Raw genomic sequence first — 11945 nt, 5'->3', positions numbered from 1 at the left:
GCTGCCCAGAGAAGTTGTCTCCTTCTCTGGAGACATTCAAACGCACCTGGACACCTTCCTGTGTGATCTGCTCTGCTGACCCTGCTTTAGCAGATGGATTGGACTGGATGACCTCCAGAGGTCCCTTCCAACCCCAACCAGCCTGTGATCCACTGGGCACCCCACAGCTGGTTGCTGACACAGGCTCTGGGTTTGGCACCATACAAAAGGGTTTGGCGAGATCTCCTTACATCATCATTTTACAATTACAAGAGCCACGATCACCAATCCCTTCATCTTCATGTGACGCCACAGCAGCCGCCTTCAACCTTCCCCATGATCAACCACCATCTCCTAAGGGGTCAAACCACCATGGAAGGCTGGGTGAGCACACGAGGGCTGGACTGTGGAGGCCACCAACACCCTCACCACCACCATCACTTCCAACATCACCAACCACGACCCACTATCAGCGCCGCCAACTGGGGTTCCCCTCAGGGCTCCCGCTCAGTGGGCAGTTACAGGGAGTCCCTTCAGCCCCCACAGAATCACAGAATGTCAGGGATTGGAAGGGACCTTCAAAAGATCATCCAGTCCAATCCCCCTGCCAGAGCAGGAACACCCAGATGAGGTTACACAGGAAGGTGTCCAGGAGGGTTTTGAACATCTCCAGAGGAGACTTCACAACCCCCCTGGGCAGCCTGGGCCAGGCTCTGGCACCCTCACTGTGAAGAAGTTTCTTCTCAAATTTAAATGGAACCTCCTGTATTCCAGTTTGTACCCATTGCCCCTTGTCCTATCATTGGTTGTCACCGAGAAGAGCCTGGCTCCATCCTCCTGACACTCACCCTTTATATATCTGTAAACATTAATGAGGTCAGCCCTCAGTCTCCTCTTCTCCAAGCTAAAGAGCCCCAGCTCCCTCAGCCTTTCCTCACACGGGAGATGCTCCACTCCCTTCAGCATCTTCATGGCTCTGTGCTGGACTCTCTCCAGCAGTTCCCTGTCCTTCTGGAACTGAGGGGCTCAGAACTGGACACAATATTCCAGGTGTGGTCTCCCCAGGGCAGAACAGAGGGGCAGGAGAACCTCTCTGACCTACTGACCACCCCCCTTCTAATCCACCCCAGGTACCATTGGCCTTCCTGGCCACAAGGGCCCAGTGCTGGCTCATGGTCACCCTGCTGTCCCAGGACCCACAGGTCCCTTTCCCCTCCGCGCGCACCCGCCCCGCCCGCCACTGGCCACGCCCTGGGGGTGCGGACCGGCGTTGCCGCGCGATCCCGCCGCCGTCAGCCGCGGTGCGTGCCGGCGGGGGGGGGGGGAGGCGGGTGGTGTGTCCCGCACGTCATATCAGCCGCCCGGCCGGGATTGGCTGCGGCGCCTCACCCGACCGGCCGCGGGCACCCGGGCTGGCGCGGCGGCTCCCGCGCTCGGCGCTCGCTGCCGGCCCCGCCCCGCCCGGAGCGGCCCGGCCCGAGGGGAGGGGTGGCGGAGCGGAGCGGCGGGGCCCGGCGCTGCCTCCGGCCGCGGGTAGGTCGGCGGCGGGTAACGTGACACCCGCGGCTGGGGGCTTATAAACCTTCCGCGGGGCGTAGGCCTGTGGCGGCGAGCCGGGAGGGAGGCGGTGGAGCTGGTGGCTGTTCGTTCTCCCTCACGGGCCGAGGCGGCGGCGGGAGCAGCCCCCTGAGGTAAAGGGCGAGGAGACTTCGGTGGGGAGAGGGGGCGGTGGGTTTATTCTCCCGGGCCGGGAAGCGAACCCCATCCCGGAGGCAGAAGGGGCTGTGGAGCCCGTGTTCTCCTCTGCGGCCAAGCCACTCGGGTCTGTGGGGCCGGGGACGCTGCTGCCGGCCGGGGCACCGGAGCCCCTGGTCCTGGGGCTGCTCCGATGGGTCCGGTCGCCCCGCTCCTGCAGGGCCCTTCCCGCTCTGAGCCGTTTGTCCGGTGCCTCTGTGTGAGTTTGGTTGCTGTACACACACAGTGTGTGTCAGTGTCAGGGGTTGACCTGACCCTTGTTGGGGGTTTTAACAGCCTGTCCTTGTGCGTGTTTTCCAGGGCTTCAGTGAAGCCAATGCCCAGACTGGAGAACTGCACCTGGAGCTGCTCCTGCACTGCCAGGGGGAGGCACAAAATCCAACTGGAAAGCACAACTGCCCCGCTGACCGCCAAGGTGGGCGAAATGCTGAGCTCCTCTGTCTCCAGCCCCTTGCTGACGTTGGCAGGTCCCGGAGCACGCAGCCCCAGCACCTCCAGCGCCAGCAGCACCAGCAGCACCTTGAACTTGAGTCAGCACCTGGTGCAGAGGAGTGTGGTCCTTTTTGTGGTCGGTGCTTTCATGGCCCTGGTGCTGAACTTGCTGCAGATCCAGAGAAATGTGACTCTGTTCCCTGATGAAGTGATTTCCACTCTCTTCTCATCTGCCTGGTGGGTGCCCCTGTGCTGTGGGACGGCAGCAGGTGAGTTACAGACCCCTAGAGTGTTTGTTTGGGTTTTCGTGGGTTTTATTTGTTTTGGTTTGGTTTTTTTCCGCTCCCCATCCTCCTGTGGGGAGGAGAAGTGCGGGGGTACTTGAATTTGTGACCCACGCATGTGGGAGCTTAGAACTTCCATCACAGTGGGTGATGCAAACTCCAGCTTTTGGAAGGATGCATGCCCACTCCAGCTTTATCCATGGGCAAGAGCCACCCACGCGTGTCCGAAGGCTTTTTTTTTTTTTTAGCTGGTGCACTCTGTGGGTAGAGTGTATTTTTCCTGCAGCGTGGTGCGGTCTGTAAGCGCCACTGAGCAGCTCCAGCGCCATGGCGCGGAGCCGAGCATGGACACACACGCTTCCCACGCACCTTGCAAGCCGCGTTTCTCCAGGAACACCCACGAACCGGCTGCGGGGTTTCCCCGCTCTCCCCCCTCCGGCCCACGGCCGGGCACGAGTGGGGCCACCCCGTGCGGTGGCCCCGCCCCTCGCCGCCCATTGGCTGCCGGCGAACTGGTGAGTGGCGGGCGGCGCTCGCCATTGGCTGTCGCTGCGAACTGGCCACGGGCTGGGCCGAAAAACAAGGAAGTCACGTGTAGGGGCGACCAGCCCGCTCCACGGGTCCGGCTCGGGAGCTGCAGCCTAAAATACCCCCGAAAACACGGGGCTCGATGCGGTTGGCGCAGCAGACGGTGTGCCGGCGTTAATAGGCCTGTCCTGGCCGAAACAAAACAAAATAAGGGCTTGGCGAAGTGTTGGGGGGTTAAAAAGGTGTTAAATCTTAGGAAATAAACACATTCTAATCTTTTTATGTTGTCGTTGCAAGTGCTTTAAGCAACTTTTCCATTTTTTTATGCGGTGATGTTGTCATGTGCTACTTGTAAATTAGAGGGTATGAGTGATAAAACATAAACTTGAATGAATGATAAACGGCACGCTAAAAAGAAATTGCCATAAGATACACTCCAATGAGAGTTCTCACAGCCCTGCACAGTTGGATTAAACTTTGGCATTTAGCTGCTCTCACGAGGTTAAAAGTCGTGGTAAATGGCAACAGAGTAATGAAACTGTTTCAGCATCAGATCACTTGTTTTCCTTAGAATGATGTGTCTTGTAGCCTTCTTCACATAGAACTTATTCCTCTTAGGAGTTTAAGGGGGGGGGGGGGGAAACGGAGTAGGAAAGGAAATAAACATACATGTTACATACAGTTAAAGCAGCATGTCTGACCCTGGAGTTGGCAACATACAGAGTTGCACGAATGAAACTCATCTAGTGTTTGCTAGCAGCTGAGCTAACACTAGCCTGTGTTTTTTTTCTTCAACAAATTTGGAGACTGATAAGGCTGAGAAAATGCTGTATGAGGATAAAAACTTTTCCTGGTTACTAATATGAGTAGTTATTTTTTCCCTGACAAAAATATGACTGATGGCAGGTGCTTCTTTAAGTTTAGCTCTGCTTCTGCTTGGTATCAAAATTCATCTGATTTAGATGGCAGCATGGACTGACTTGCAACCCAGCAGTAGGAGAGAAAACAGCTCTGCCAAGAAACTTCTGAGTCCAGGTGGTATTCAGGGCCTCATTCACAGCTAATGAGTCCAGTTCATCAACTGTCTTCCCTGCATAGGGGCAATAAATGCATATTCCATTCCCCACTGTAAGTTAGGTTTGTTTTTATACCAATAAATAACATATGCTCAGGATGTCAAATGATACATGCTCATGGGAGAAACAGAGCTTGAAGTCAGATACCTTAACCAATGTGTATCTCTGCTTTAAAGGTCCAAACAAACTATTGCTTGTTAGAGTTTTGGGGGGTTGGTTTGTTTGTGGTTGTTTGTTTTCTAAAAGGGGAGTAATAATTGTCTTTTCTTCATCAGGCACCGCACCACTTTGTCAAGCACTTATTTTCCAAACTAATATTTAGTAATATTGAAGTATTCGTTGTATAACACTTAGTACAAGTAGTGTTGCTTCTCTTGCAGCTGTTGTTGGCCTGCTGTATCCCTGCATTGACAGCCACCTTGGGGAACCACACAAATTCAAGAGGGAGTGGGCCAGCGTAATGCGATGTATAGCAGTTTTCGTTGGCATTAATCATGCAAGTGCTGTATCCTTGAACTAGTTTACATTGTTGCTCGATGTGCTTATTTCATTGTCATGAAACAGCCTCTCCCATTCATGTCTGGGAGAACTACAAGGTGAGGATGGTGCTGCTGGTAGAGGCGTAAATTTCTGTGAGACTTTAAAAGAGATAACATAGTTCAATTAAGAGTAGTTGGGGGGTACTGAGAGTGGGGAGGGATAAATATCATAGTATGTCTGTTTAAACTGCAAGTATAACAGTGTAAGATGTGTAATTTAATCTGTATGTTGTCTACATCTAATACTTAACACAATTAGCTAGTGATGTACACTGAACTACTGTTCAGTAAGAGTGTTTTTTGTCTTGAATAATGGTGGTTTGAGCAGAAAACCTAAATCAGCAGGGATAGCTGGGTTACTTGGGACAAAAAAAAAAATCCATAAAAGGTAAATATATTACAATATAGTATATTCTTTAGATGCTCAGTGTGACAAAAGTTGATGTTACTTTGCACTCACACTCCAGTCAAAGTCAGCAAGAGATCTGATTGCAGGTCTGAAAAACAGATCCTGAGTGTATTGTGTTTAGAGATACAGAATCCTGCTCACTTCCAGTTTGAGTTTTGCCTTGTTCAGTTTCAGCAGCAGGATGTCTACAAACTTAAAAGGATTGTCCTTAACATCTTTTTTCCAGAAACTAGATTTTGCAAACAACGTCCAGCTGTCCCTGACTCTGGCAGCCTTGTCACTAGGTCTTTGGTGGACATTTGATCGTTCAAGAAGTGGTCTCGGACTTGGAATTACAATAGCCTTTGTAGCAACTCTGATAACTCAGTTTCTTGTATATAATGGTGTTTATCAGTAAGTTATACTTTTAAAATACTATTTCAGCTTTCATGTCTTAACCAAAACCAGGGGTGGATATGCACTGAAAGTTAGTTGTTAACATGTTTGGCATGTTCTTATAATAAGACATCTTATTTGTCTAAGGCAGCCAATTGTCCAGTTGTTCCAGGTGATCAGATTGAGAAGTGGCGCTGGAGGGTGGGGAGCAGATAAGTTGGGATGTGTGTTCAACTGGGAATAGCTCAGCAAACTGAGCTTCTACTGACTTGGTGTATCATTAACTGCCTCTCAGGAGAGAGAATTTTTAAACTTTGCTGGCTAGGACAGTGGGGTTTAGAGGCTTATTAAGTGAACAGACCTAATTTGATCTCCCTATTTCTTCTTTGATGTTACTGTTTTTTTCTGTTTGAGGCCAGGGAGAGAATTCTATAGGGTCTTGTTAACAGTATGTAAGGTGACAGTAATTGTCTCTAACTTATTTCCTTTTGTTTACTAGGTATACATCCCCAGATTTTCTTTACATCCGTTCTTGGCTTCCGTGCATATTTTTCTCAGGAGGTGTGACTGTAGGAAACATAGGACGCCAACTGGCTATGGTAATTACTGTATAATTAGTGTGTCCTTTAACAATCCAAATGCCTTCCATTGTTATTAGTCCAAGAACAAACTATGCCTTAAAGGGTATGACTCACAAATTGACAGAGATAAATAGATATCGTGCCAAGTGCTGAAATGTAAATGTACAACCTGTGTTGCCAGTAGAGTGGAAAACGTATTAGTAAGTGTTTGAGTATCTTCTGGATTTAACTTTTTTCCAGCAACAGCCTAAATAAGACTGGAATCTCAATCACTGCTGCTCCATTAGTACTTTGAATTAGCATCTAGGGTAGCTAGAAAGCTGAGACATAGAGGAGCTTTCTCTAATTATTTTTGTAGTAAAGCATTTTTGTTATGTAGATGAAAGGAAATGTCCCTGTATAGCGTTAAATTCCACCACTGTAGAATCAAATATGCTCTTTCCAGTCACTTAAGATGTAGTTCAAGTATCGCTCCATATATGGGACAATATGGTACAAATGACTGTCTCATTTGCCAGGTTCTTCAGTTATTATTTCCTTGTAGTGTACTTGAGAGTAAACCTGGCTGTGTGCTTGCACATCAGTCAAAGGCTTGGCTGTGAAGAGTTCTGACAGTGATGGATAGTAATAATTAATACTGTGTTGATTTAACTTCTGTGTTCTTTGCTTCGTAAGTTCTTTATACTGGAAAACATCCTTAAAGTATTTCACCTCTCTAAGACTCCTGTGGTTTAGGTGCCTTTCATTTTTACTAAAGCAAGGGAGTTGAGAGTTCCTGAAGTATTAGTCTCTGAACTGTTTAGTGAGCAGGAAAGCTGCTTTTTGGGACTGAACCATGAGTGAGTAAAAAGATTAGTCTAAAGCTAGTTGTCTTACCTGGAACAGGCTTTTGGTCTCTTCTGCCTAGTCTTGCTAACCCAGTGGATGGATGTTAACGTACTTCTGATGCAGATAGTCTTGATGCTACAGATGCTACTTGATGCTACAGATGGCCAGGCTTGCAGACAAGCTGGGGAAGAGAACCCCGTTGCTTGACCACCACTGGCTAACATTGAAGATTAATTTCTTTAGTACTGATTCTTAGCTACACTAAATCAACAGTAACTCTTGTAGAAAAGGCTGAGTTTTTTTAAAAAAAAGGAGACATGAGGTCAATCTACTCCTGTTACTGAGGCTTTTCTTTCGTGCTGACTTGCTACCAAGTAATAGATTGCCCGGGAGTGTGGTTACAATCTTAACTTCACAGTCAATTTTGGTTTGCTCAGAGGTTCTTTAAAACACAAGCTCACTCCTCCTTCAAATCCCAGTGGTGCATACTATGTGTGTGTTTTTTCTTAGGACTACACGTATGGGGAGAAGGGAAGGTATAATTTCTTGTTAAATTTGCCACTGACATCAAGTGAAAAAAGATATATTAATGTATGGTTTTATTTAAGCTTTGTTATTGCAAGCAGAGTCTCAAAATAAAATTATAGTCAGTTATACACTACAGTTCTGTATTTCACATTGGCATATGCAGCACTTCCAGTTATTATGCTGCTTATGTTAGAAAGCAGAGGAAGGGAGCCTTAGAGAAGGAAGAGCTAAAATAAATTTAGGCACATAGGACTTCTTTTTTCTGTTGACTTCTTTTCACCTGGCGTCTCACCTGAATGTAGTTAAAATCAGACTGGCTCCTGCCTGCAACTTTCCTGCCAATCTTCTCATCTTCCTTCCAAAGAAAGAGGGAAATTGGCAAGGCAAAGCATTCTATTCTGGTTGTTTAGAAGTATCTTCTCGTGTGTTTTACATTACCATTACTTAATCTGGAAAAACTTTGAGAAGCTAAACATTTTTTACATAAATACTTCTACGAGTCACCGGGAAGCATTTAGTGCTGGAAACAGAAATAATTCCACTTCTCCAACACAATGGTAGTATGCAGTTTGCTAGGAGCTTCCTCTGTGGAGATGACTGAAAAGCATCAGTCTGTTTTGTCAGCCATTGTGAACGTGGCAAGAAGATGGAATATTGCAATTTTTTTTTTAATGAAACCTGAATAAACCAGCTATTTTTGTAGCTACGTTTTCCTGTAGTCCCTGAGCTGTTTGGCTGCATGTGACAGTTGCAGATCAAACAGGAGGTATTTTTTGGGCATGTCTAGAGTAGAAGGGGGCACCTGTGGAAAATACTGCAGCAGAGTAAAGTTGCCTCGCTTCTTCCTAAGCCCCTGTCTAGTTTTGCAGTTAGAAAAGAAAGCAGAAGAAGTAGAATGAGAAGTGTCGCTGAGATGGCGCTTCCCATCCTGAGAAACATTAGCTGGGAGATGCTGCTGTTCAGTCACTGGATTTCAAGTGAACTTAAACGCAGTGACCAGCTTGAGGATGAAATCAAACAGTTTTTTTAATAGCTTGATTTCAAAAGAACAGGTGACAGTGCTGCTTCAGTCAGTTCTTACTGCTCACTATGACACCTGAAGTTGCTCAGTCGGTGTTCACCAGCTGGGTGGCAACACTTTGTTTGAGTTGTGACCATCATTCTCAACATCTGGCCAACTAGGGGACTATTCAGAATTGGGCCTCACAAGTATCTATTGATTGCTCTCGCTTGAGGTGGAACTGCGAACACCTTCAATACTTGGAAATACGTTTACTTTTTGGCTCTAGAATAAGAACATATTACAAACTTTGTTTTAAAGGAAAGTTGGTTAAATTTCTTACCCTGACATACTAGAGGATTTCATACTAGAAAGAAAGGCTTAGAAGGAAAGAAAGTCTATCTTATACCAGGCTTTGCTTGGAAAATTAGGTAACTTTTGCTTGAAGACAAGTTTGAAAGAGGGCTGCTAAAAATCTGAATTAATGCCTATTAAGTGAAGCAGTGTGTACCTTCTGCTAAGAAATAAACTGAAATAGGGATGAAAGCTAACAAAGCGTTACAAAAAGCAGTGCAACAGGTAGATGGATTTATTAGATGCACTAACTGAGGCAACACAGACCTGTAGTGAGATTTTTTTTTTTTGTCTGCAGTTAAGGAACCACATCCTTGTTGAGCTTTTATAAGAAGCCATGTCTGATAGGTCATTGTCAACCTAACTGAAGTTACTTGACTATTTAATCATTGAAAATATTGCATCATATAGTCACTGAACAGATGGCATTAAAATATAACGTTTTTATTGTTTGTTTGTTTTATCCATAGGGTATTCCAGAGAAACCACACAATGATTAAATCTTTAAAGAAGAGAGCACGGTGGCAGTGTGAAAGCAACTTTACGAAGATGTGTTCCCGTTTTAAATTGAAGATTATTTAGAGAAAATAATCTCTTTATGGGCTCACTGCACAAATGACTTGTGGAAAAAAAAAATATTAATCCATTCTTAGAATAGCCAAGTGAAATTAACTGCTTATCTTGAAATCTTACCCTGATTTACCACATAAGCATTTGCGTATGGCTGTTCTCTGGAAGAGTTTAACACCACGTTGCATACAACTGTTCAGGCTGAGTGGCAGCTTTCCAAGTATTAGATTCCAGTGTAAGCTAATGAAGCAGCTGCCGTATTTTAAAGCCTTGAAACTGAAATTTAATTACAAGCTCTTGTATCAGTGCCCAAAGAAAGTAGATCGATGGTGCTTAACAATGATGAAGTATGGTTTAATAGGAATAGTATTTATCCAAATCTTAAAAAAATAGGGTTATTTTAAAATAAGAGTGATCGAAATAGATTAAAGGCATTGCACTAATGCTTTTAGGAGTCTTATGAAGGAATCATGCCCTTACTTGTAATGCTGCATTAAGATTCTGTCTGACTGTGGAGAGGGTTGGAGGGACAAAGGGTTGGAAGTCACTTAGTTTGGAATTTCTAAATTACTTCAGTACAACAGGTGATCACTGGAGACAATCTTGTTCTAAAGTGAACTTTATTGGGAAATTCTGACTGGAAATGTCATTACTTCTGAAGTTTGCATTCAGATTTGCAAGGATCGAGTTCTGGCCCCAATTCAGTAAGAAATTTAAGTGTGCGTGAGTACTCCTGTTACTATTAGATACATGCTTCAGTATCTCACTAAATGGCGTCATGGGTATCTTAAATGTCTGGTGTCACTGAAAAAACGTGCATTGCAGGCCATTGCTTGGCCATCAAGTACGTGTCCCCAGCTCCTTAGATTTGCAGTTTCCTCCTTGGTTTTGCTTCTGTTTGAGTCAGGGTTTGGACTGAAATTATTGGAAACAGAAGCAGGCCTAAAATGTGATTTAAACTGTATGTGGAGAATAGCAGACAGCTTGTTTTCTCAGTTCAGTTTCTGAAAGAGATCACTACTTGTTTTTTCACAACCCTATAGAACTTGCAATCTGTGATTGCCTTCTTTAAAAAAGAAAAAAAAGTGCTTATGTCACTACATTAAACATTTGGTGTTTATTAATACTTAGTTCTGGTGAGCACAACATATTCATTTGATAGCTTAGACCACAGGAGACCTAAATAGCAAGTATTAGGTCTTAAAGTTGAAGTGCAATGTACAGTAAATCTGAGCCTCATGTTCTCTTCAATATCGATCATTTCTTATGAGAGATTAAAGAGAAAAGGGTTCTGAGTTCATTTCAATGCTGCATGGAGTCAAATGGAGCAATAATTTATTTAACTAGGAAAGCTAGTCTTGTGTCTTTCATTGAACCCAAATTTTTAGAAATACTCCAATTTTGTGGTTATGGTGTACTTGTAAACTTTTATGGATTTGCCTTTTTGTATTATCCTTTTGTGTGTGTGTGTGTGTTCATTTCCAATCTTACGTGGCTTCAGATGTAGTTAGAGGCATCGGTTAAAGACTGACCCATCAAAAAAGACATTGAGACAAGTAGCAGTGTTCTGGCTGTTTTCACTCTTCTAAGGGAATGCTGTAGCTGCTGCTTTTTTGTAGCTGGAAAAGTTTAGCACAAAGTCTGTATTACAGAGCAAACCCCAGTTCTAATCTTGCTTTGGTGTAAATCAAGAGTAATTTCATTGATGTAAATCCTTCCTCAAATGTTTAAAACTTAAATAATCTCATTTTATAGGGCTACTTGAAGAAATCAGGTCCTCAGATCGGGATTGGATCAGCTCAGCTGTTTTAAGCTACCTGCTGGGGAGACGGTTTTGTAATCATCTTGAAACCAATTTCAAAATGTTATAAAAGCAGAAGTAAAGGTGACAGTGATCTCTACAACTGTAGAGAAGCATTTAAGATTTATTTGTAAAGACTGAATCTAAATCCGTATGTGTTAGAAATAATGCAGCCAAAAATGTAAGTCAAAAGTTCTTTTTTTGCCAATACTTTGGAGTATCTTAACCAAAGTGATTTAAGTTTGGAAGGGGAGTGAAGAAAATTTGCACTATTCTGAATTTGAACACTTAAATTCTCATTCTTACTGATAAGTTTTCAGCGGCGTGTTTGGTTTTACACTTTTTTTACTATTAAAGTTTTAAGATCAAGTCATATTTGCCTTGGATTCTCTGTATTTACATTATGCAGGAATCTCTCTTGAAAAGGACAGTTGTTATGGTTGTATAACAAATACTCAGTGATTTAAAAACAAAAATCCTGAACTGAATTTAGAGATCAGCTTTTGGAGGGGTTTCCAGCGTGGGTTATACAGCTGAAGGAAAACAGTCTTACTGCTGTGCCAGGAAAGGCAGCATAAACATATGTTGTGGTTATGTGACTTAAGGTACAGAATCTTATTACCATTGTCTTCCAAGATGCTGAAATTCATAATTTTAAATGAAATATGGAGAGGGCAGGGTAAACATGGCAATTCCTGTGGAGGCTTGGTTATCTGTGGTGATGATTACCCAAGTCTAAAGCATCTTAAGGAGAGTGAGCAGTAGGAATGAGCAAGCACAGCTGGTAAGGCTGAGCAATTTTAAAAGTGTTGTCACCTGGTTTAGGGAAGATAGCATCTTGTAAACTTAGACAAAGAAGTCTTCAGTTTTACTGCACTTAAATATTTATTTCAGGCTTGTAGAAGC

At 44.4% G+C, this 11945-nt stretch overlaps 1 protein-coding gene across 2 annotated transcripts; it reads left to right on the top strand.

Moving 5' to 3' along the window:
* The first annotated feature begins 1393 nt into the window (after positions 1 to 1393).
* Positions 1394 to 11412, top strand: INSIG1 (insulin induced gene 1). Of its 2 annotated transcripts, none has more exons than XM_082046424.1 (6): positions 1394 to 1512; positions 2035 to 2435; positions 4435 to 4559; positions 5229 to 5395; positions 5877 to 5976; positions 9139 to 11412. In XM_082046424.1, the coding sequence occupies exons 2-6, from the start codon at positions 2051 to 2053 to the stop codon at positions 9166 to 9168; spliced, it is 807 nt and encodes a 268-aa protein (XP_081902550.1). In that variant the 5' UTR covers positions 1394 to 1512; positions 2035 to 2050; the 3' UTR covers positions 9169 to 11412. The 2 variants fall into 2 exon arrangements, with proteins under 2 accessions (XP_081902550.1, XP_081902549.1); XM_082046423.1 differs by lacking the exon at positions 1394 to 1512 and adding an exon at positions 1523 to 1670.
* The last annotated feature ends 533 nt before the right edge of the window (positions 11413 to 11945 follow it).

This window comes from Streptopelia decaocto (assembly GCF_964273445.1).
Source record: "Streptopelia decaocto genome assembly, chromosome: 2".
Lineage (NCBI taxonomy): Eukaryota > Metazoa > Chordata > Aves > Columbiformes > Columbidae > Streptopelia > Streptopelia decaocto.
This window is presented reverse-complemented; position numbering and strand designations above follow the sequence as displayed.